This window comes from Melospiza georgiana, chromosome 9 (assembly GCF_028018845.1).
Source record: "Melospiza georgiana isolate bMelGeo1 chromosome 9, bMelGeo1.pri, whole genome shotgun sequence".
NCBI classification, from domain to species: Eukaryota; Metazoa; Chordata; class Aves; order Passeriformes; family Passerellidae; genus Melospiza; species Melospiza georgiana.
Genome location: NC_080438.1, coordinates 29,404,262 through 29,429,681, shown reverse-complemented (window position 1 = coordinate 29,429,681; position 25,420 = coordinate 29,404,262). Strand labels below are relative to the sequence as shown.

The window sequence follows — 25,420 nt, the reverse complement described above, 5'->3', positions numbered from 1 at the left end:
CAAAATGAGCACCAAATACACTCAGCATTTGTCAAAAGCCTGCAGCCCAACTGGTTTAATCAAATTCAACCCCTCAGGTCCATTCAAAAGCACTTTCACACAGCCCCTCCTCTTTGCCAGGGCTTCAAGGATTTGTTTTCTGTTTGCTGTGATTCAGATTATTGTCCCAAGTTCAAACCTTTAAAGGCAAATGAATCCATTCTCACAAACCATTTTCACTTTGTCAGATTAAATCTTCCAAGAGCATCTCAAAGCCCCCTCCATCAATTCTTTTCCAAGCACACCTTATAGAAAATCAGATTTCTTCAACCCAGAATCTTCCAGGAGGCCACCTAAACCCCAGCTAACAAACACACAGACTGTGCCTCACACTTCCACTGGCTCCAGTTCAGAAACAAAGTTGTTTTCCTTCCCCCTTCTTATCATCCAAGCCCACAATGATGTCCATTATAGAACTTTATAGCTTTTGAAGTGATGAAGTGACAACAAAGAGTATGTTGTGAGAGACTGACAAATTTATCAGCAACAGATGAACAGAGAACGATGTGAATTTTTTAACTTTCCTTTTATTACAGCTGTCACTTGGTGAGACATCCTGCCCATGCTTTGAGCTGTACATACTTGTGGGAGATCTCTGCTGATAAGCACATACTTTTTATTTACTCAGCGAACTTGATCTTACTTGTTGACTTTCACATTCCTGATTTCTCCTGACATGTTCCTGAGAAATTCAGTAAGTAACAATGGTGAAGGAGCACTGAGGCTCTGGTAGCAGCACCATGATGTGAAAAACAAGGCACTGTTTTCTTTTGCTTCACTAGAAGAGTGCAAGACAAATCTCCCTTCCCAAAAACATCAATTTCTGTTGTGCTGCACTGCAGAGTCAAAGTCTTAAAGCCAGTTAAGAAAAACCCTTTGGGCCAGAACCATCAGCATGCTCCCAAAACTCAGACCCACTCAGAAATATTCCCCTTGCTGTTTTAAAATCCTGACTGAAAGAACGCTCTGAAATTATGAAACTGGCTTTTGCCATTATTTTTTAATCCATTTATTCCCCTAAACCAAGGGCTGGCCCAACTGAAGGCGTTGTGGAATGAGCAGCTGGGTCTACAGGAATTATAACACTCTTCTAAGTGCAGGCCTTTGCCTTCTCTTACCTCTCTGCCATTGCTCTGTTTGGAACAACTCTTTTTTCTTCCTTTTTACCTGGCTCCACAGTTCCCTTCTTTCTTGCTGCCAATATATTCTGGGTTTCCTGTGGTTCCAGAGGCATCTTCCCTCCACACCTACCTTGGACTGCTGCCATTTCTTTCTCCCTTTAAATTCACCCCTCCTCTAACACCACTCAAAGAGCTGCACAGCACCATGGCCTACACCAAAAGTTCACTTTTGTGTAACATATTTTGTGTGTTTTTATCTGGTTCAGTCTTTGAGCAATTTCTCCTATTACCTTGCAGTCCCTCTAAAATTTCGTGCCAAGTTGAGCAAGAGCTGCAATAAAACCAGGTGAGTGATACCTGCAAATACATCCAGGGAAAAATCTGATTTCTTTCTATTCCAACCCATCAGAGGAATCTGCACTGGGCTCCCAAACAGCAATAACTCAACCTTTTAGTGATCCATTAGGGACATAAATCAATCCATGGCTGATTAATTCTGATGCTTGAATAGCACATAACACTTCCTAACTCTTGGAATTTGCAGACTCATTAATTAAACGCTTACTAGCTGCAGAGCATTATGTATACTCAATTTATATCTGCAAATCCCAAGACACTCCTTGCAAGAGACATGATGGAGCAGGAAGAAGACATCTAAGAGGAAAAATACCCAGAAATGTCAGGTTTCCTTAGCTGAGGACACACAGCAAGTTCTGCACTCCTTGAGACTGGAGCAGGCAGCAAAAAACTCTCTCAGCAAATTCTGAGGCACCCCCAGCTTAGTCATGTTTAATGTTTTCCATTTTAAATTTCTAACACAGTGTCCAAAAAGAAGAAATCAGAGCTGCACCCTGAAGGACTTTCAGATTCCTGATAATGCATGATCCTGACCTATCAAACAACAAAAATCTCCATCTGTGCCAATGAGAAGTTCAGTATTTATTACAGTGCACACTGACAGAACCACATTAAAGCACAAGTTACGGCCTTAATGCACAAATCACTGAGAGCAACTCCATAGCTGTGCTATTCAGGAGGCAAGACTAGATTATGATAATAGACATCTTGGCCTTAGAATTTATGAAGCTATAAATATAAATGAGAATATGATTTACAGACCAGGCTTTTTTTAAAGTTTGTCACACATGGATGGCAGGAGTGGAAACACAATCCCCTCACTCAACAAGAAGCCAAGAGAGGGCCCAATTGCTATGTGGAAACTCTTATCTTGGTATTTTAACAAGTTTTACTGAGTGCTCAGCTCATGAAAACAGGCTGGGTACATAAAGCTGAGTTTGATTCTGATTTTACATGTACTGGAGATTATTTGACAAAAGTGCTGCAACACTCCAATAAAAAGGCAGAGAGAACCAATCAAGCCCAGTGATCCCCCACATCCTGAACTCTAATCAACATTAAACATTGCCTCAAGTCACTCACAGCTTTGCTGGATTCCTCATCAGCCAAGCTTTTCATGACAACTTCCAAACTTGGGTCTTCCTCACCACCTGCAGGTTCGGTGCCACTGTGGTCCTGGAGAAAGGATTGACAACAGCTTTTAAACAGAGCTCTGGGCCCCAAAACAGCTAAACAGAAAAATCAGACAGTTTTACCCTTTTCTGTTTTATGTTTTAGATAAGGGGCAGCATGACAAGGTGGAAAGATCCACAATTAAAGCCTCCCAGTGGGCGAATGAGGGATGTAAGTCTGGGAAGGCAGACCTTGGTCCCACCACCACAAGATATTCCCAAAACTGCCCTTAGGGGCAGCTCTGAAGGCCAGAGTAATCCCTGCCAGCTGTGAAAGCTGTGGGCTTGGTATGGAGAGCTTTTCTCTACACCTCTGCCCCATGCTCAGCACGTTAAAGCAGTCCCAGTTTCCGTCACACAGCCTGAGCAGCTTGGGAAAACCATGGAATGCTTAAAGCCCATCCAGTGCCACCCCTGGATCCTTCTCCAGGTGAGCACCCCCAGCTCTCCCAGCCTGGCTCCAGCCCTGTGGCCTCCCCTGGACTCTTCAGGCCCAGAAACAAAACTATTTCTGAATTTTCATTAGGCATTTTTCATTTGAGTAAATGTGAACTCAAATGTCTCGGCCACCACTGGAGAGGACAAAGCACCTCTGTTCACTGCTGCAAAACAGTCCCTCATTCTGTGGCTTTCTGGTGGTTGAAACTTCTAAAAACATACTTTACAGCAATTAATATTTAACAGACTCTGTTTCTGGTGGCTTGCCCACAGTATCACAGCACAACACAAGACCCTGATTTAAGGTGTATTTACTGTTTATCACTTCTCATATAACAAAGAGATAAGCTGCAGATAAAGAGATAAGATAAAGAGATGAGCTGAAGAAAACTAACACAGAAATCCATGGTAACTATGGCACCCTGATATTCCATTCCCAGCCAGGATGTTTAATGTGATCTGACAAGTTACATGTAGGGTGCATGTAAGACACAATGTTAAATATTTATGTGGTATTTCAAAGATATTTGAAGATATCATTTCAAGATATAAGGCTATTTTTTCTTTATTTAAAGAGAGGAAGAGCTGCCAAAGAAAGCAATGTAAACTTCTGTATAACATCACCATATTTGGTTGTGTTGATTTTATATAATAAAAAGATACCAGCTAGAAGTAAAAACCCGTATTTACTTATAAAACAAACATAATGTAAATAGTCAGAACTTGCCATTAATGCATGAAACTCAACCCACAAGCATCTACCTCTAAAGGCAAACAGAGACACACTTGGGTAGAGTCTAATTACAGCCAGTTGACCAGAATGTGCCTAAACAAAGCTTCGTGCTTCCTCCTGAAGGCACAAGTATTAAACAAAGCTGGGAACAAATGCAGGTATTAAAGATAAGATGAACTCTGTGAATTGTTGAGCAATTTATAAAGTACCAGCTGCACCTGGGATGTGCTGCTGGTGTGGGGGAGAGAAGGAAAAGCCAAAGCCCTGTCCAAAAATGACTGAGATCCAAACAAAACACGAGCAGTTCTTGCTCTGTGCAGCACCAGGCCTGCAAGGAGCAGCCAGCAGAGGTAAGAGAATGTGGAAAACAACAGCAAGAGGGCAAACAGGAGATGGATGCATCCAGCCTTACCTCCCGTGGCCCCTGCTGAGGGATCCCAGCCACGCTCCTGGAAATACCAGGAGTTCAATGCACATGGATTTATTGAGGCAGGACCAAACCCCAATTGAATTACAAAACATCTTTTGCTTTATTAGCTCAGATAGAAATAGAATTAAAAAGCAGCAGCGAGGCTAACCGTGTAGTTTATCTAGAAAATTTAGTTACACCGCACTGAGATGTCAAAATGATAACGAGTGTGGTGACTGCAGGGATTCCTGGTGCACAGGGGAGCAATCAGTCTGCACTGGGGCTGAGGGAGCAGCAAAAATCACAGAAAACACTGGCAACATCACCACGCTGAGACTGCTTTTGCATTTAGGATTACTCCAGGCAGAACTGCCTCAGCACAACCAGCTGAAAGGGGAGCAGGACAAGGTTTAAATTTGGCAAGGTTTTAGTTTGGAGCCTCCTCTTCCTCCTGTACAGCAGTGCCCTGTTTAAGAGCTGCTGTTAAAGCCATGCAGGTCTGTCAGGAACAACCAGATCAATAAAAAAGAGACAGGGCAAAATAAGCCTATTAGGCCAAGTCTCTACCCAACGCATTTTACGACCCCGGGTTTAATTACACAAGGTGCTCAAACTTATCAGGAGCTGCTAATTATGATTAATCTATCCAATTTAGCAGTCTCTAATTAAAAACAACAGCCCACAAACCTTACCTCAATGGCAGAGTGGGAGCCTGAAGGCAGTGGGAAGGGAGTGACAGCCATCTGGTTGACTGCATCTTCACTTCTGCACAACAAAACAAAACAAAACACCACGTTACACACCATCCAGGGTGGGCAAACTTCTCCTTGGAGTTGGTTCTGCCCATTAAAAAAACACCCTCAACACCATGACGACTGTTTTTTATAATTTTTGCTTTGGTTCCTTGCCCCCCAGCAGATCCCATCCCTCATCTGGGACACACTGACATCCTGTCCTTTGGAAATCCAATTTTGTGTGGATTATCAGAGGATGCAGTTGGATTTTATAGTCCCCACACACCCACAGATGAGCTCACACTTAGTTAGCCCTTTTAATGGTCTCTACATCTGTAAACTGCTTGTTTATAGTTTCACATTCATGTTACTGAAATACCTGTTTAATGTAACAGATTGCTTTTTCTTTTTTTGTTCATTTTTGCTGCAGTCTTTTCAATGTAAAAACTTGGAAAAGATTTTATAAAATGCAGGGAGAAGAGGAGATGAACACTGATTGTCCCTACATATAAAGGGAATTGTTTTTCCAAAATGCTTATGATGTATGGCATCTTTTTCTCTCTCTTTAAAACGCCTCTGAAGTTGACATCTGATTAATTTGTTTTTTGTATTTAACAGCATTCTGCCTTGCTGATGTTTTTCCTCAACTGCCATCTAAACTGATTTGTTTTCTGGAATTAGCTCTGTGTTTTTTTGGCCTCTGTAAAACGAAGCCAGGTAACAGATGACTTCAGTGATATCATTTAAGGCAAATCATCACAGAATCACAGTTTGGGTGGGAAGGCACTTTAAAACTCATCCAGTGCCACCCCTAACAAGGCAGAGACACCTTCCACTGTCCCAGGGGGCTCCAGCCTGGCCTTGGGCACTGCCAGGGATCCAGGGGCAGCCACAGCTGCTCTGGGTATCTATGCCCACCCTCACAGGGAGGAATTTCTTCCCAAAATTCAACCAAAATCTACCCCAGGCAGGTTACAGCCATTCCCCCCTGTCCTCTCACTTTGTGCCTTTTCACAAAGTCCCTTCTCCAGCCTTTTTGCAAGAGGAATCTCTGATGCTGCTGCTCCACAGGTACAGCTCTTAGATGAAGGGAAGTGACTTCTCTTGGCTCTTCCAGGTTTGATTTTCTCTGTACTACGCTCCATGTTACTGTGACACGAGCAGAATCTTTTCCTCTTTAATTCTGCAATAAACTATTAGACTATTATGTGTTTTAAACACATTTTATGGAAGTGCCTGAAAGAAAAAAAAGTCTTATTTCCCCCCTGAAGGGTTAAAAGACATGGAGCTAGCATGTTCTGATCCCTGAGAAATAACTCTGTGAATCAACAGCTCTGAGCAGGGCAGCAAATGGGAGTCACAGGCATCTGAAATGATAAATCCTGCAGGCAAGGGTTGGGGAATTCATTCCCTTATCTGCAAGCTCACAGCATCCAGAGGAGCTGGCTGGGTGCTCCCAGAGCTGTGCTGGCTGCAGGCTCTGCTCTCAGAGCCCAGCCTGGGAGAGGCACCAGCATGGGCACCCAGCCCTGGATTCCATCAGCATTTCACAATCCCAAGCCCATCTCACCCACAGGGCACATTGGGCAAGGATGTTTTCCCTGCTCTTATCTTGGTGAGACATCAATCTCCTTATGCTTGGTGCTTTTCTAACCCACAGGAGTAAATCACCCGGTGATTTTGTGATTTTGCCTTGACTGCAGAGCTTTTCCTGACAATAGTTTATGTGAAGTACAGTCAGCATGAAAACCAACCCCACTCTGCAGCTCACAATGCAGGATCCATGCTGTGCAATTAGGAGCAAACATGGAAATAAAGATATATAGATATAGATATATAAATAAAAAGAATATATATAAAATATATTAAATTATATATAAAAATATAATTAGAAAAATAAACAATATAATTATAGAAAATTATATAAATTAAGAAAAATAGATATATAAAGAATAAATACAATATATAATATATATTGTATATATTATATATTTAAAACATAAATAAGTAAATAAATATATTTATATATAAATATATATTTACATATTTATTTATATATTTATTATAAATAAATAAGTAAATAAATAAATTATTATATATAATGTTATATATATGTTTTTTTATATATAATATTTTATATATATAATTACATTATATATATTTTTGTATATTTTGTAAGAAGTACCCTAAAAATTGCTAAACACAATCTTCATGACAAACTGGGGTAAAATTAATTATCCAAACTAGTTTTCACTTCATACACAAACACCTTTGTATTTTTTTCCACCAGTGGGGAAAAAGTATCTTTATGCAGCTTTAAGTGGATGGCCATTTTTATTGCAAGCAATAAAACAACAGTTATGTTAATATCCCTGGGAAAACAAAAAGCAAAAATATAAAAACCCCCAAGGTTACACAGTGTCACAGCTTGTAATCTCCCCCTGCTAGGACTCGTACATATTTAAATACTTTAATGCTGCTTCAAAGGAGAATGCTTCAAAGCAGAATCAAAGTGGGAATATATTTTAAAGTGACAGATCTAATAAGAAATTGCTGTTTCTGCTCTCCACTTCCACAAGTGTCCTCAACTAAAATGTGAATTTATTTACGACTAAAAGGAGCAATCATTTTCTTTTGATGCAGGGGCAGACATCTCAGAAGTCCGAACATCACATTCAAATTACAGTGACTGCAGATGAGCATTCCACATATTTGCCAATGGTTGCTCCAGAACCACCTCCAAAAAAGCTGCTCCCAGTTGCTGCTGCAAAATCCTGCTCGGGGTTAAGGTGTCCAAACCTTCACACTCAAGATAAAGCTTTCATTCCTTACTACATTTTACTTCTTTCCAGTCTAAACAGGGCGCCTGGACATTCCCCATCCTGTCTTGGTAGATCAAAAAAGTAAAACTCCTGATGTTCTGCTCCATCTGCACCTTTGCAGCTTAAGCCAAGGCAAACAGAATTGTTACTGACTTAAATACCACAAAAACTGGGTATAAAAGAAACCTGAAGAGAGCCACAGGCAAAGATAAATCCAAAGGGAGCACCCAGGAAGGTGCAGGAAGGAATGAAGGGAAGCTGAAGTTGGGTGCTGAAAATGTGTAAGTAAATAACAGTGTAAAAAATGCAATAATAGTGAAAATAAATGTAGAACAAGGGAGTCAATGTTTCCTCTGCAAGGTGACACCAGGACATAAAGTCTTGCAGATTATTGAAAGTTTATAAATGTATATGCAAATAACAGTGTAAATAAATGCAAAAATAGTGAAAATAAATGAAGAACAAGGGAATAAAGGTTTCCTTAGCAAGGTGACACCAGGACATAAAGTTTTGCATATTATTGAAAGTTTATAAATGTATATGTAAATAATAGCGTAAGTAAATGGAATAATACTGTAAAATGTAATAGTCTAAATGCAGAACAAGTGAATAAATGTTTCCTCTGCAAAGTGACAAAGTAATAAAGTCTTGCACATTGTTGAAAGCTTTTAAATGTATATGCAAATAATAGTGTAAATAAATGCAATAATGGTATAAAATGTAATAGTGTAAATGTAGAACAAGGGAATCAATGTTTCCTCTGCAAAGTGACACCAGGACATAAAGAATGGCAGATTATTGAAAGTTTATAAATGCATATGCAAATAATACTGTAAATAAATGTAGAACAAGGAAATAAATGTTTCGTCTGCAAGGTGACACCAGGACATAAAGTCTTGCACATTGTTGAAAGCTTTTAAATGTATATGCAAATAATAGTGTCAATAAATGCAGTAACAGTGTAAACAAATGTAGAACAAGGGAATAAATGTTCCCTCGGCAAGGTGATACCAGGGCATAAAGTCTTGCAGATTGTCAGAAGCTTATATTGTCCACATCCTGCTTGTTAAAATAAAATAAAAATAAAACAGAAATCTAGATCTTGTATTTTCTCATCTTTGCGTTCCCTCTGGAAGCCCCTTTGGAAGAGAGGAGCTGCACCCTGAGCAGACTCCCTGGGTTTCTCCTCCAGGGCAGGACCTCTGTGCATCCTCCTGAACAACCTCTCCCACAGCAGCAAGAGGAGTCTTGTCCTGCACTTCCTCTCCTCCCACCCCCAGTTCACGGGAGCCACGGGCACAGGGGCGCTTTAAATGAACAAATAATGTTCTTACAAACTGCACCTGAGGTCATCAAAGGTTTTGGAGGAGCCCAAATCCCTGAACTTCCTGAGCCATTCCTGAGCCTGTTCCCACACGTGTGTGACGGAGAGGAGGAAACAGCTCTGCAGCAAACAGGAAAGGTTCAAACTTGCACACACACACAGGGCCTGGCAAGGGCTTAGGTTTGAACTTTCCCACATGAAAGAAGCTCAGCAATCAAAGCAAGTAAAAACAGGAGTTTATGCCCTTAAAATATGGACAATTATGTAGGTTTGAACAAGCGTAAAAATAATTTCTGATTCTAATTATTATAGAAACAATTTTCTAATTATTATAGAAATAATTCCTAATAATTTCCCAATTATTATAGAAATAATTACTAATAATTTTCTAATTATAATAGAAATTATTTCTAATAATTTCCTAATTATTAGAGAAATAATTTCTAATAATTTCTAAAGCATGGCAGTGTTTGAGAGTGGCACTAAACATAAGAAGTCACTTCTAGAGGATCTGAAATAAGAGTCAAAGTCACAGCAGTGGGGTTTATGTAGGTTTGAACAAACGTAAAAATAATTTCTAATTCTAATTATTTCGAATTATTATAGAAATAATTTAAAATAATTTTCTAATTATTATAGAAATAATTTCAATTAATTTTCTAATTATTATATAAATAATTTCTAATAATTTTCCTAGTTATTATAGGAATATTTTCTAATAATTTTCTAATTATTATAGGAATAATTTCTAATATTTTCCTATTTATTATAGAAATAATTTCTAATATTTTCCTAACTATTATAGAAATAATTTCTAATAATTTCTAAAGCATGGCAGTGTTTGAGAGTGGCACTAAACATAAGATGGCACTTCTAGAGGATGTGAAAGAAGAGTCAAAGTCACAGCAGTGGGGAGTGTTGAACAGCCCAGACACTCCCCAGTCCTTGGAGCAGAGGGATCTCTCTCTGCACATAAATAACACCATAAATAAGAGGAGATTACACCTGGAAATGGAAGGAGGGCTTGGGTGACAGATTTGTGGGCTTCACAATGCCACCGGCAGGAAGCAGCAATATCAGAGCAGGGGCTGCAGCGTGGGAGGGCTCAGGACAGACGACAGATGGAATTTAAATCAGAAAAATCCCTCACTGTTAAAGCATTTCTCATGGCTCATCACTGCAAAAGGCAATTTTCTTTTAAGGGATAAAGGTAGAGCAAGGAGTGACTCACAGGACTGAGCACAATGGGAGGATGGTTTGAAATCAGTGGAATTCTCTTTGATTCAAGCACTCGGCTATATTTGATCTGCTTATTATACCAGCACTGAAGCACCAAACCAGATTAAAGGCAGTTAATTGAGCATGGAAAAAAACACTGAATTTGCTGAATCATAAAATTCTCACTGTAAAAGAGCACTCTGATATAAACTGGATTTCCTAGTCCAGATGTAAAATTTAATTATATTGTTTCATTATGCATGCTACAGGGATGGACTTACAACACATGAGCAAAACCCACAACGGGTAGAAACACTTCTTATTTTGGGAACTGGGGCACAGACACTCCAAAAAGAAGCAAGTCCCTCTTTTTATTACTTTATAATAATAAACTACTTAATTATTTAATAAAATAATTACATAATAAATAAATAAAAATAAAATCAATAAATAAAATCAATAATAAAATAAACAATTTTATTACTTTATAATAAAAATTACTTAATAATCAGGTAATTATTTTATTTAATATAAAAATAAATAAAAATTAAAATAATAACAAAAATAAAACTATATAAAAGTATAAATAATAAATAATAAATAAATTAATAAAATAAGTAATAAAATAAATAATAAGATAAGTAATAAAATAATTTTATTACTTTATAATAATAAATTATTAATAATGAGGTAATTATTATTAACTAATTCCCGTTGGAGAATCAGAGCAAGAATTTCAAAAGGCAACAAAGACATGACATCCCTTATTGTCCCTAAAAAAACTCTAACTGCAAATCTTTTAGATGCTCTTAGAAGCTCAAGCAATTAATGAGACCACTGGGAAACAGGGCTGTGTTAAGACTTATATTCTGGATTCTGGCCAAAATCAACTGCTTTAAATAATCATCGTCAACTTAATTGAGGAAAAGATGCTCATGAAGCAGAGTGAGAAGCCTTCAGACATAAGGGGGTGTCTGTGGTTCTCACAGCAGCTACTGAGCTGTGTCTCATCAGCAAAAAATTCCAGGAAAGGGTGGGAATGCAATTGTAACACTACCTGGGTGTAAAAAAAGTGTGAACAGACTTTTATAGCACACGTGGTGGTAAGTCAGGATTTCAGCAAAAAGTCCAAGAGGCTGAGGATACCTTTTATCCTTTATCTTTGTCTAGAAAAAGAAATAAATCTGGGGCTGGAGCTGGATAATCATGAAGGTTCCTTCCAAGCCAAACCGTTCTGTGATTCTCTGAAGTTATTTAATGATAGTTATTACAGCTCTCCCAGAAAGGCTTTTCTGTGCCCAGGAATTTCTGGGCTTCTTTCACAACTGATTAAGGAGTTTATGGAAACATCCCCCTGCCCTGCACATGAACCAAAACAGCAGGAATAGGAAAACCTGGATGCTGTTTCCTGCTTCCAAGGGGAAAGCAGACTGCTTATCACTCAGCATCCTGCATCCCAGGGAAAAAAGGCCTCAGGGTATCAGAGAGGGCACTGGAACAGCCCAAAAATTCCAACAGCTTGGCTTTTATGCCCTGAATAGCTCAGGCAGGACCTTTTCAGGCTGTGGATTGATGCGTTTCTGCAAAATTATAATCTCCTCAGGTTTTTCACTGGTGAAATGAGGATATTTGTATTTGGATGAACATGAAGACCAAATTAATTTCTCTCAGAGTTCCTGCAGTCTGTGTCATTTTGCTGTGTAACACAGCCAAAACACATCCAGAGGCACAGAAAGGCCACAGCTCATGTTTTCACTCAGCACCATCCACCGGGTTTGTGGTCTGAGCTGGAGGAATGGGAAGCACCAAGACACACTGGGCTCAGGGAACATCATGAGAAAAGCAAATCATTCTTATTTGTCCTTAAAATCCACATTTAACAGAGACAATCTAATTTGTCTTTGCTAGAACTCCAGCACACATAAAAAACAAGAAACATTGGTTTTCTCCCCATGTTTGGAGTAGTGCTCCAGGTGCTGAGAACATCCTCTCAGTGTGAGAATTCCCTTTTATTGCTTCTCCAGAGCCTGCCTGGGCTGAGCACACAAACCCAGCAGCTCTCAGGGTAAGGCCAAGAGTTGTGCTCTTGGGAAGATGGAAGTTTACATCCTCAGCAGCAGCATTTAAAAGGATAATTTTATTTTTTTTTAAATCTCTGAGATGGAAACAAGAATCACCCAATGGTATTTCCAGTATATATTTCTAGTGTCTCGAATATTTGAGATGAATTTTTGCCTTGAAGATAGCAATTAGAAAAGGAGAATTTTAGGTAAGAATCTACATGGCCTTTGTGTCTCTAAGGGCAGAAGACACACCACGGACATAAAAGACAAACCAAGGACCCAAAAGACAAACCAAGGACCCAAAAGACACATCAAGGATCCATAAGATAAACCAAGGATCCAAAAGACAAACCAAGGATCTAAAAGACACAAGGATCCAAAAGACAAACCAAGGACCCAAAAGACACAAGGATCCAGAAGACAAACCAAGGATCCAAAAGACAAACCAAGGACCCAAAAGACACACCAAGGATCCAAAAGACAAACCAAGGACCCAAAAGACAAACCAAGGATCCAGAAGACAAACCAAGGATCCAAAAGACAAACCAAGGATCCAAAAGATAAACCAAGGATCTAAAAGACAAACCAAGGATCCAAAAGACAAACCAAGGATCCAAAAGATAAACCAAGGATCTAAAAGACAAACCAAGGACCCAAAAGACACACCAAGGATCTAAAAGACAAACCAAGGATCCAAAAGACAAACCAAGGATCCAAAAGACACAACAAGGATCCAAAAGACAAACCAAGGATCCAAAAGATAAACCAAGGATCCAAAAGACAAACCAAGGATCCAAAAGATAAACCAAGGATCTAAAAGACAAACCAAGGACCCAAAAGACACACCAAGGATCTAAAAGACAAACCAAGGATCCAAAAGACAAACCAAGGATCCAAAAGACACAACAAGGATCCAAAAGACAAACCAAGGATCCAAAAGATAAACCAAGGATCTAAAAGACAAACCAAGGATCCAGAAGACACACCAAGGACCCAAAAGACACACCAAGGACCCAAAAGACACACCAAGGACCCAAACAATGCACCAAGGACCTGCAGCCCATGGAAGTGGCTCTGCCAGGGCCCATTCCCTGGAGTTCTGCTTGGAGCACCAGGGAAGGAGCCCCACTCTTGGCTTGGGCTCCCACAAGTGGGGGTTTTGCCTCTGGAACCTCCACATTTTCCACGGGCAATTAAATAATGGTGAGTGAGCTGTGGGACGTGATGTTGAATTCTCAGTGGCTGGGGAAAGTAACACAGGAGCTGCAGGCAGGAGCATTAATCTCCTCCAGATCCTCAGAGCTGCCAAGGATAGCAACTCATTGCTCACAGTGCTAATGCTGCTCCTCCATCACTCCTGGGCACGCTGCAGCAGGCAGAGCCGTGGCAGTAAATGTACACATTTATATGCATTCAGCCACAGATTATGACATTGTTCACAGGGAGCCCGTGGGTGAGCCAGGAATGTAAAACAATAGCAAGGATGATGTAGGTGTTGGTGGGAAGAGCACCTTATAAAATGGCACGGGGGTGAAGTGCCCAGCAAAAGTCACAGCTGGGATTTATTCATAAATGCACATCTGTGAAATTCCAGCCTGCTGGAGCATGTTTGAGTCCTGGGAAAGAGGCAGCTTTTTCCCAGACCTCCTGCTCAGGGTCGGGAGAGCAACACTTCCTGAACTACTGAGGGAATGCACGCAGGTGTCTTTAATTCATGTACAAAGAGGAAAAATTTTCATGCTCGGAGCGAAAGAAAAATGCCCACATGTAATTTTTATGCAGATGAAAGGGTGTTTTAGCATATTCCCTCCCACACAATCCATCCCAGCTCTCCTTGGCAAAGCCAGCCTTCCCCTCTGTACGAACAAGCCCTTGCTCACTTCCAAAATCCTCTTTTGATGCCCACACAAAGGTGTCCTTCAGCCAGCTCCTGCTCCTTGTGCTCCATCCCTGCTCCTCTCCAGCAATCCCAAGCCTCTGCACCATCACCACTCCCTCCTGGCTGGATGAACAAGCTGCCCTCTCCAACCCATCAACCCATCCCAAAGCACTTCAGGAAGCTGTGGCAGAAGCAGCTCCCAAGCCCAAGAGGAACAGCTCAAGTTTTCAGCAGACACCCCTAAAATAAGCAAAATAAGCATTCATTTCCATTAGGTATTTTCTTTTTTTTTTTTTTTTTTTTTTTTTTTTTTTTTACATTATTATGGAGAACTCTTGAACTGTTCCAAGAAGAACAGTCAGGGAAAAGGTTTATTCAGTTTCAAAGAGAACTGGGAAAGTTCAGCATGTGCAAAGCAGACTAAATATGTAAATATGTCATGGCATAGGCTAAAGTGCAGCAAATGTTTTGATGAGAAAGGTTCTTACCGTATGAAAACCAGCTTGACCTTGGATGGGGCAGTTTTAATGATTGCAGAAGCATTCTGGTGGCTTCTTCCATACAATATCTGATTGTTTATCTGTTAAAAGAAAATGATTTTCATGTAAGTGGAGGAGTACACCTTGTTCTAATTTATAACACCGAGACTTCCAAGTTTACTGTGGATAAGGAGATAAGACTCAAAGAAAATGTGGTCTCCAAAATCTTGATCTATATAAAACAGGAACCAATGCAGAGCTAATTTACTGTTATTAGTAAACCACAAATGAGAGATTTTTTTTTCCCCCCACAGATCCCTTGAATGGGTTTCAAGGATTATTCCCAGATTTTTGGAAAGCAACTTGATCTGAGGAGAATCATACAGATGTGACAACAGCACAGATGTTTAGATGTTGAGACTTTGCCTGCAGGCTCTGGCCATTGAGGAGAACTGGCTGCTAAGACTGTGCTGACTCCTCAGCTCTGCTGAAGGAGGAGGAGGGGGAGTCAGGGGGATGAAGGACAATTTAAGGACATGATGCTGCATCCCTTTTGCTGGGATGGATCCACACCTGAGCACAGCAGCAGCACCAAGCCCTGGGGCATGGGAAATGGGAAAGGCAGGGAAAACAGCCTGGCCAGGACATCCCCCAGGTGGGCAGCAGGGCCAGGGCACCTGTCCTGGCCACCAGTGCTGTGGCCACAGCAGCAGGGCAGTGACAAGCCCTACAACCAACCCCCAGCCCCAGGGTCAGTTCTGGGGTCCCCAGTCAGAGAAAGAAGGACATGGAGGGGCTGGAGCAGGTCCAGGGAAGGGAATGGAACTGGGAAGGGGCTGGGCAGGGGCTCAGCCTGGAGCAAAGGAGGCTCAGGATGGACCTTGCACAGCTCCTGACAGGAGGGCACAGCCATGGGGGTCAGGTTGTGCTCCCAAATAACAAGAGACAGGACAACAAGAAACGGCTTCAAGCTGTGCCAAGTAAAGTTTAGACTGGATATTTGGGAAAATTTCTCCATGGAAAGAGTTGTCCAGCCCAGGGCAGTCCCCATGCCTGGAGGGGTTTAACATCCCTGTGGACGTGGCACTTGGGGACACTGGGGCAGTGGTGGCCTGGGCAGTGCTGGGGCATGGCTGCACTCTGCGTCCTAAAGGACTTTTCCAACCTAAACACTCCTGTGCTTCAATGCTGCAGGTTTTTCCTCCCACTCTAAATTTACAACATAATATTTACATTCACATTTGATACACCAATGCTGCTTAAAACAATAAGGAACACGGAGCCCAGGAACAATTCGGTGGTGATTACAGAAGGAATTTTTGTTACTGCAGATGTTTGTATTGGATCCTGGGTTTGTGATCTTAGAAGGATTTCTTTTTTTTTTTTTTCAATCAAACAAGAAGTAACAGGCCAAGTCTTCCAGCCTGGTGTGATATGGGCTAGTCAGACACATTAGGAATATTCACAAATCTTATTTTCAGTGGGTCAAAACATGATGCAAGTTCATCAGTTAAATAAGGACAACGCAAGGACAAGAATAATCCCCCTAACACTTGGTTACTGACTGGGATTGAAGTGCAGAACTTTCACTTACCAAGCCTTTTATTGTACAAAAGCAAGATCTAAAAGGAAATAATATCACCATTCTCAAAGAGTTAATATGGTTCTGCCTGCAGCTGCCATGGAAAAGGCAGGGTGAGAAGCAACATCCTGGGCCATGCTTCATTAATCAACCATCAATTTAAATATCCAGTGGCAAAAATGGATGAATGCTCAGCTGCATTCTGCCTTCAAGCTCAACTTGAAATTTTCAGTGAGTTTGTTGACTTAATTTTTCTAAGTTTGAGAATAAATTGTTCACTGGGAATACTGTATGCTTTACAAATTGTTTGGATTTAGTTAAATTACCATCAATTTTCCTAAACAGCAGACTTCTTAGATTAAAATTTATAGGCTTTACTCTGGCTAAATTAATCCTACTCACTACATGTATCAAATAGTCTAAAATTTAATTAGCTGTGAGCTGGGTCTCTAAGTTATAATTATTTAATTACTCCAAAATGAAAGCATAATCAAAGCAATATATCTCCACAAGGTTTTGGACTGTCCTACAGAATTATTATGCCCAGTATTAATTTTTTTTTTTGAAGTACACTTTCTTTTGCAAAATAAATTAATGCTCTGTTAGGTGCAGATACCACAGTGATGAGCAAAACACCAAAGCCTACTTAAATAAAACAAAACAGAGAGCATCTAGGATTTCAGAAGAAACATCACTTTAAATATTTCAAATTGAGTAAAGTAACATGTCAGATTAACCAAATACTGCTCTGGGAGTCAAAACCTACAAATCTGTGCTTTACTTTTTGCACTAGAGATTAGAAAAGAAAAGCAAAGCCTGGGCTAAGCAAAAGAAATAAACTGATCTGAATCAACCCCAACTCTTCTCATGGAAATGCCTCTTTCCATAACTCCTTGGAAAGTCAGCAGAGCTCAGAGAGAGATAAAAACTTGCTGCAGGTATGAGGTCAGGTCAGCCCCCAAGTTCAGCCTTGAAAGGGATCCCACATTGCTTTGTGGCAGATTTAATCACAGATCCCAAGTGTACTGCTGCCTTCACCTACACAAGTTTTGGTTTACAGTTTCATGCATTGAAGTAGCAGAAAGTACAAACCCACTGAAATCCGAGCTCTGGGGTTCAGAGGGAAAAATCTCCAGGATTGTTTGCTTCTCAAACTTTAATTTGCAGAAGAGAAACATTAGATATGGATATAAAAAAAAAAAAAAAAAAACCCCCCAAAAAAAAACCAACCCACACTGTTTTTACTACGTGGCAGTAATGGAAATCCATAAAATTAGTATCATCTGATTTTTATGAAAATCAAGTTAAATGATACCCCAAAGCTAGTAAAAATACTGGCTTAGCTTTCTGTAATAATTATTTCTTTGTACAATGCACTGGGTTCCTTCTTACCACAGGAATTGTAGCATTCCAAGACACAACCAGGCTCTCTGAAACAATGGGGGAAGTTTCAAAGCCTTTTTTTTATCAGTCAGATTTTATATAATGAAACCCCATAAAGCGCACCAAGCTCCCAAAGCTTGGAGGGAAAAACTAATTAGAATGTGAATTTCCCTCACCAAAATCCTTGCTGGGCACATGTTTAAACATGTGCATCACCTAAAGTGATCAACAGAGCATGAAATCTGTAAGGACAGAAAATATCCTGCTCTGAGCTGGCAGCTGATGCCTGGGGCTCCCACCTGGGGATGTGGAGGAAGGACATTGGGAAGGGACAGATCCCTGTGCCCTCCCCTGCCAGCCTGGAAATCACCACCCACAGCCACAAAGCACACAAAGCACACCAAAAACCCAAAAAAGCACACCAAAAAAGGCCCTGCATCCCCCTCTGCAAAGGACTGGAGCACTTTGTGCAGAGAAGCTCCATCCCTGCCAGGCTGGACAGGGTTTGGAGCACCCTGGGATTGTGGAAGGGGTCCCTGCCTAGGGAATAAGATGAATTTTAATGTCCCTCCCAACCCAAACCATTCTGTGATTCTGTACTGAGATCCCACAGCAAATAAACTGAGAATTAAATGCCAATCACCCACACCCCAGAACAGAAATGGCATTGTGAGTTTGGCTGGGGAGCTCATTTACTTGGGCAAAATACTGCTGTATCTATTGTATTATTACAGCACAACTTTTATTTATTTAAGCACCTCAAAATAAAACAGCAATAAAAATGCATTTAGCACGAAAGCTCTCTGGCTTTGAGCTGTGGCAAAAATGGCATAAAGAAATAAAATGTAATTATTGACACCTGGGCAACAGTCCAGAATGGACAACAGGCAAACTCCTACAGTGATTTTGGTCTGAAGAGTCAAAAAAAAAGTCAAAAAAAAAAAAAAAAAAAAAAAGAGCTTTTACTCTTTCAAGAGGTGCCGTGGCCTCAGAGAATGAAACACAGAAAGGGCTGGGTGGGAAAGAGGAGAAGGAGGAGAAGGAGGAGAAGGAGGAGAAGGAGGAGGAGGAAAAGGTGGAGAAGGTGGAGAAGGAGAAGGAGGAGAAGGAGGAGAAGGAGGAGAAGGAAAAGGAGGAAAAGGAGGAAAAGGAGGAAAAGGAGGAAAAGGAGGAAAAGGAGGAGTAGTAATAATAATAATAACAATAATAATGGTGATGGGGAGCAGCAGGACTCGAGGCACAGGTACAGCTCCAGGTGACCCTGCTGAGGGCCATGCTGGGCACCACCAGCCCCAGCACTGAGCCCAGCCCAACAAGACACCAAGCAGGGCAGACACCTGCACTAAACCAGCATGAGAGCCAGGCAGGAGCACCACAGATGGCTCCTCTGCTTGGAAAAAGAATGGAAAAGCACAACTTGTGTCCTGTAAAAATAAAACCTACTTTTCTCTGCAAGGACAAAATTCTGACCCAAGTGGTTTTCCCATATGTATAAAAGTAGGATGAAAGGATCTTCTTCCCCCAAAAAGCTGTTTTCTCCAGCCACACAGCCATCCAAAATACATCACTGAAGAGGTAAAATAAAAATACATGAAGGTTTTTGATGTGACCTGCATTTCCCTCCTTGTGAAACCAAGCCAGGATCGTGCCCCCACAAGGCTACTGTTGTTTGCAGAAGCTAAAATGAGCTGGGATTTCATTAATTCAGCAATGAAAGATTTTATGAATAAGAAGCTGAGGCAGCCTGGCTGGATCCCACACCCTCCAACTGAATCCAATCAAACCCCAGTTCAAAAGGAAAATGATCAGGTAACATCAATCTGTCTAAATGGCCACCCCATTAACCTGAACTCCAGCAAAAGCCACAGGGAATAATCTGCACACCCTGCAGGGGCATCCTCTGCTTTAATGGAGCAAGACCCCAGAAATGCCAGGGGCTTCCCAAGATGTGAATCCCTTCTCTTGCTGAGGTGTTCCACTACTGAAGACTGAGGTGTGATTAAAGATGCAGATGCAAATGCACCTTAAACATGCAGTTAGGTGAGAACCAGATGTGAGTTTTGTCACCTCAGTGCACATGGCCAATGCACAACCCAGCCTTTTGTAATGCAGATGTTTGAATTTATCCTTTCCTGTAAGGAATTGCACTCCTGCCCACTGGTGGCACATCTTAAGCTGGATTGCAAGGATAAACAAGGTACTTAGTGAAGTCTCCTTGGATTTTTATTTGAATCTGGGCGTTTTTGAGATGGAGGATCTCACTTTCCTTCTACTGAAGGGAAAAAAAAAAACATTTTATTTCCAGCTTAACAGGGAGAGGAATGAGGGCAACACCATCACTTTGGGAAATGCTTCCTTATAACGTGGCTCATCCATGCAAAACCCAGCCTTGTGATTAATCCCACATGGTGCCTCTTTCAAGTATTTAACTTCAGATCCTTTGCTCTACCTATGATATGCAGAGGAGAACAGTGCCGCGAGTTCTTTCAGCACACCCAAAATTTAACGATTTCCCTTTTTTTTACCATTAGAATTCAGTGTCAGGGACAGAAAAAACATCATTCTGAAGGAGAAAGCAATTTTCCAACCCTACTCCATTATGGTCCAGACCTTCATACCTTTTCTCACATTTAAAATGAAATCAACTTCAGATGATGGTGTTTCTATAGCCAAAAAAAAGATCTTTCTTGTAGTATGTGTATTGAAACCCCCTAATTACAGAACTGTTAGACAATGACAAATGCTTGGACAATTCTGACTATTCCCAGGGTACCCCCAGGCAGCCAAACTGCTCTTTCTCAAGTCAAGAAATGTGAAAAAATAGGTGGTTTTCTGATTGCACAGAGAGCTGCTGGAAGTTCAGAGCATCACCGCCCACGGCGAGCAGCAGGTCAGCAAATCCCTGCGCCCCTCTCCAAGGGCAAGATCCCCAGGGAGGAGGGATGATTTTTATAAACCACCGAAGCAATCACCACGTGGGGTATCTCTGCAGGTACAGCAGCAAAATGTCATTTTGCAAGAGCCCAAAAGGCAGATGAAGTGAAGGGAAAGCTGTGTTTGCAGGCTGAAGGTGAGGCAAGGAGACTGGAGAGGAAGTGAAGACAAAATACTCCATGTGCTAACGAGCTCTCTTGCCTCGTGGGTGAACCCGTGCCAGACACAACTACAGAAAATAAGCATTTAAAGTTGCAACAGATCAAAACAGATTACAGCATGAAATTTATTTTCAGGATGGGGAATATCCCTGTCATCTGTAAAAACACATATGGCAACGTTGAGGGGGTTTTGGCTTTTTTTTTCAACGAAAAGTGTGAATTTCCCGGCAAACCACACATGCACTCCAAGGATTGATTTACTGTCCCCTTCCTGCCTTCCAGCAGCCCCTCCCCACGCAGAGCTTGTGAACATGCTGAGAGCACAGACTTTGCTGACAAGACATTGCTTTTCACAGGCCAGTGATTTTTGTTTCACTGCAAACACATTTACCTGCCAAAGGCCAAGTTCTCAGTTGGCATAAATCAGCACAGCTCCTTGCTCAGCCACCTCATTCCACTTCCAGGCTTTATTTAAAGGTTCAAGATGCCTCTCCCTCCCTGCACACGCTGAAGGGAACAATTACCTCCAGGAGCTCATCCCTAAACTGCATCCAGTGAAGTTTTCTCTCCAGGAGCTCATCCCCAAAGTGCATCCAGGGAAGGGTTTTACTTCTAGGAATAAACTTTCATCCCCAGACTGCATACAGGGAAGAGTTTTACCTAGAGGAACTCATCCCCAAAGTGCATCCAGGGAAGAACTTCCAGGAGCTCATCCCCAAAGTGCATCCAGGGAAGAATTTCCAGGAGCTCATCCCCAAAGTGCATCCATGGAAGAGTTTTACCTCCATCCCCAAATTGCATCCAGGGAAGAGTTAGACTTCCATCCCCAAAGTGATCCAGGGAAGGGTTTTACCTCCAGGAGTTCATCCCCAAATTGCATCCAGGGAAGAATTTTACTTAGAGGAGTTCATCCCTGAGGTGTATCCAGGGAAGAGTTTTAACCTCAAGGAGTTGATCCCCAAAGTGCATCCATGGAAGAGTTTTACCTCCATCCCCAAAGTGCATCCAGGGAGATGGATTTTACCTCCAGGAGTTCATTCCCAAACTGCATCTAGGGAAGAATTTTACCTAGAGGAGTTCATCCCCAAAGTGATCTAGGAAAGAGTTTTACCTCCATCCCCAAAGTGAATCCAGGGAAGAATTTTACCTCCATCCCTAAGGTGTATCCAGGGAAAGGTTTTACCTCCAGGAGCTCATCCCTAATTCACACCCAGGGAAGGGTTTTACCTCCAGAAACTCATCCCCAAAGTGCATCCAGGGAAGAGTTTTACCTCCATCCCCAAAGTGATCCAGGGAAGGGTTTTACCTCCAGGATTTCATCCCCAAACTGCATTCAGGGCAGGGTTTTACCTTCAAGAGCTCATCCCTAATTTGCACCCAGGGAAGGGTTTTACCTCCAGAAACTCATCCCCAAAGTGCATCCATGGAAGAGTTTTACCTCCATCCCCAAGTGATCCAGGGAAGGGTTTTACCTCCATCCCCAAGTGATCCAGGGAAGGGTTTTACCTCCATCCCCAAGGTCTATCCAGGGAAGGTTTTACCTCCATCCCCCAAGGTCTATCCAGGGAAGGTTTTACCTCCAGGATTTCATCCCCAAACTGCATTCAGGGCAGGGTGTTACCTCCAGGAGCTCATCCCCAAGGTGTATCCAGGGAACTTTTACCTCCAGGAGCTCATCCCCGATGTGCATGCGCCCGTCCCGTCCCGCGGGGCCGTCGGGGTTGATCCCCACCACGAAGATGCTCATCCTGGAGCGGTCCTTGTTGCCAGCCAGGCTGAGCCCCAGCCCATTCTTGTCTTTCTCCAGCTCAATAATGTGCAATTCTCCCGGGAGATCTGCATATCTCTGCCTGATTTTTTCTGGGAAGGCCAAAACGTAAAGGGAGTTAGAACACGAAGTGAGTTACGTGCAGATGTTCAACAACAGGCACAAATATGCCAGAAATTTATGGCTCCTCAGCAAATAAGTGTTTTTAACAGAGGTCTTTTCAGCACAGACTCTAAAATACCATTTGCTCTGTGTGCATCAGTCACACAGCAAAATGCAGCATCAGCTGCAAATACTGTTCACACGAAACCCACGCTATTTTTAATTATTTGTACAACAGCCTGGTTCCAAACCAAAACTTTTCTGAAAGGAGGGTAAACAAGGAAATTCCAGAGGCACCTTTACCTTACAAAACCTATCAAATCCAGGAAACTCTCGTAAAGTTTGAGCTGGTTAATTAACCACGGTGGGAAAGTGAAGCCCTTAATGGCTCAGACATTACTGCAAGCTCACATCTCAAGGTAAAACCTTGTGCTCCCTCCTGGTGACTCAGGAATCTTCCCAGCACTGCTCTGCTGAACTCCACGGGCTGATTAGGCAGAGCAGATGTCAGGGACAATGGAGATGAGTGATTGCATTTTTAAATGCAGCCTCACCTGATATTAAGGTAGTTATTTGTCTTTCATCTGCATTTCAAGCATTCCTGCGACAGAGCTCGATGTATTTACAAAGTTACCGGGAGCACACAGCGTGGCTGGGGATGCTGACAGGTTAATCTGAGTGTGTTTCCACCACTGGCACACAAACATCCATCACCACTGCTGGGGAGGGCAGCTTTGTCCTGTCTGCTTTCCCTCTGCAGATTCCAGTTTAAAGCTCCACCTGCACCCCTCAGCTGGGCCACACATCTGAAAGAGCAAGTCAAAGCACACCCCTGTGGCTGGGTGTCACCTTAGCACAGAGCCCAAGGTGAGAGAAACTGCTGCATTATGCATGAAAGGCAGAAATAAGGGATATTATATGTTCAGCCATATCCCTGAGTCAGCAGCAGGAGCTAGATCAATATTAGCTACCAGCACCCTCCTGGGGAAGCACATTTTAATAGTATGATTTAACTGCTGTAGTGAATGTTCCCATGACAACAAGGAAGAGGGAAAAGAGCTGGGCAAGGTGAGAGGGAGGCAACCAAAAGTGAACAAAAACTGCTGAGAAGGAGGAAGATGAGGCAGAGACGCTCCTTCCACAGCCCCTGTGCCGTGAATCAGGGTGATGCAGCTGAACATGGGACATTCCCAGTGGTTCCTCTCTCCAAGGGTCCTTCCTGAGCAATTGCTCCAGCTGCAGCACCCCGTGTGCCTTGGCAGAGCCCACTGGGACATGGAGAGCAGCTCCCATCTCCAGCCCCAGCTGCACACAAGAGAATTACCCCACTGAGAGCAACCAGCTCTCCCCTTGCTGTATTTACAGGCTGAATTTTCCTGCCATGCTCAAAACCCCAGGGTGTACAGCCAGGGTGAGATGCTATCCCTGGAAAGCTGCTAAAGCCCCACAGAGCTCTGCACAAAATCAGAGTATCACCAAAAAAATTAGAAAGCTCATTTGTTACAATTATATGCCCCCAAAAATTCATGTAACTGTGTTAAATAAACGGCAATCCATGTAGCTGCATGGTTTTTAATGTATTTCTTAACTAATGGGGTCAGCTTGTAATTAGAGGTGTGGTTTACTACATGGATTTGGAAACTGTTTTGTCTTTTTAGTACCAGAACAGGAAGACAGGAAGGGTCTCAAAAATGGAGTTTTGGAAAGCAAAGGAGATGCAGCCACACCTGGCTTGGTCACAGCACTGAGGTTTAATTTGTCTGCCCACGAGGCCAAGTCCAGACCTGAAGAGCTCCAAGGCATTTGCTGCCCACCACAATTAGACCAATTACTCATTACAGCACAGCAAGGAGCTGCAGCACACCCAGCGCTGGGCACCAGCAGAAAAGGGCTTTTTTTCCTAATGATTGCGTTTTTGTGGCTAAAAGCAAGAACTGGAGCTGGAGGGCTGCTGTCCATCACCTCCTGCCACAGCTCCCTGCACTGCTGGTTGTACATGGGTAACACATCTCAGTGCTGCTTGCCAGGAGCAAGGAACTCGTGTAAAGCATCACTTGAACAACTCATAGCTGGGTGCACAGACAGGAGCTGCACACACACACAAAAACACGTTTAAATGCAGTGCAGATGGAGCTGCACATCTTCAAACTCATTCCTGGCCTGTGGCACTCAGCCCTGTGACACTGCAAGCACACGCTGCTCCAGCCTCTGCCTGCAGACACAGTGCCTCTGTGAATAAGTCTGTAATTCCACGGTGTTTCCTCCCCAAAATGAGCTTTCTCACATGGGAGAAATGCTGGCAGTCCAGAAGCACATGTGCATTCCTTTATGAGCTGGGCAGGAACTAAAAGTGAGCTTTAGTCCTTCAAAAATCAGTAGTTTGGGCAATTTGTCCCTGGGATGGGACAAAGCCCCACGAAAATTCCTGTGTTGGGCCAGGTCTGGAAGTCTGGTGATTGAACCCCAGCTCTGTGCTCCAGAAATGCCAAAATTCCCCATTGCGGGAACAAATCTTTGGGTAAAGAAAAAATTCATCTGATTGGCTGCTTTATTTGTTAAGGGGTTGGGTTGTTTTCTTTTGGTTCTTTTTTTTAAAGCGTCTTCCCTGTTGTGTTATTTGTTGGAATAAATCCTTACTTACAACAGAAGGAAATCTCTGTGTAGACTAAGCCCTTGATTCTACATTACCACATTCATTTCCA

General features: G+C 42.1%; 1 protein-coding gene across 1 annotated transcript in view; it reads right to left on the bottom strand.

The window, feature by feature from the left end:
* The window catches only part of PATJ (PATJ crumbs cell polarity complex component), a 133,253-nt gene that overhangs the window by 34,799 nt on the left and 73,034 nt on the right, over positions 1 to 25,420 (bottom strand). Inside the window, exons 26-29 of the mRNA XM_058029911.1 lie at positions 22,512 to 22,708; positions 14,798 to 14,889; positions 4,962 to 5,034; positions 2,601 to 2,693 (exon numbers count right to left, since the gene is read on the bottom strand). Of these exons, the coding sequence (XP_057885894.1) occupies positions 2,601 to 2,693; positions 4,962 to 5,034; positions 14,798 to 14,889; positions 22,512 to 22,708 (455 nt within the window). The remainder of the gene's footprint in view (positions 1 to 2,600; positions 2,694 to 4,961; positions 5,035 to 14,797; positions 14,890 to 22,511; positions 22,709 to 25,420) is intronic.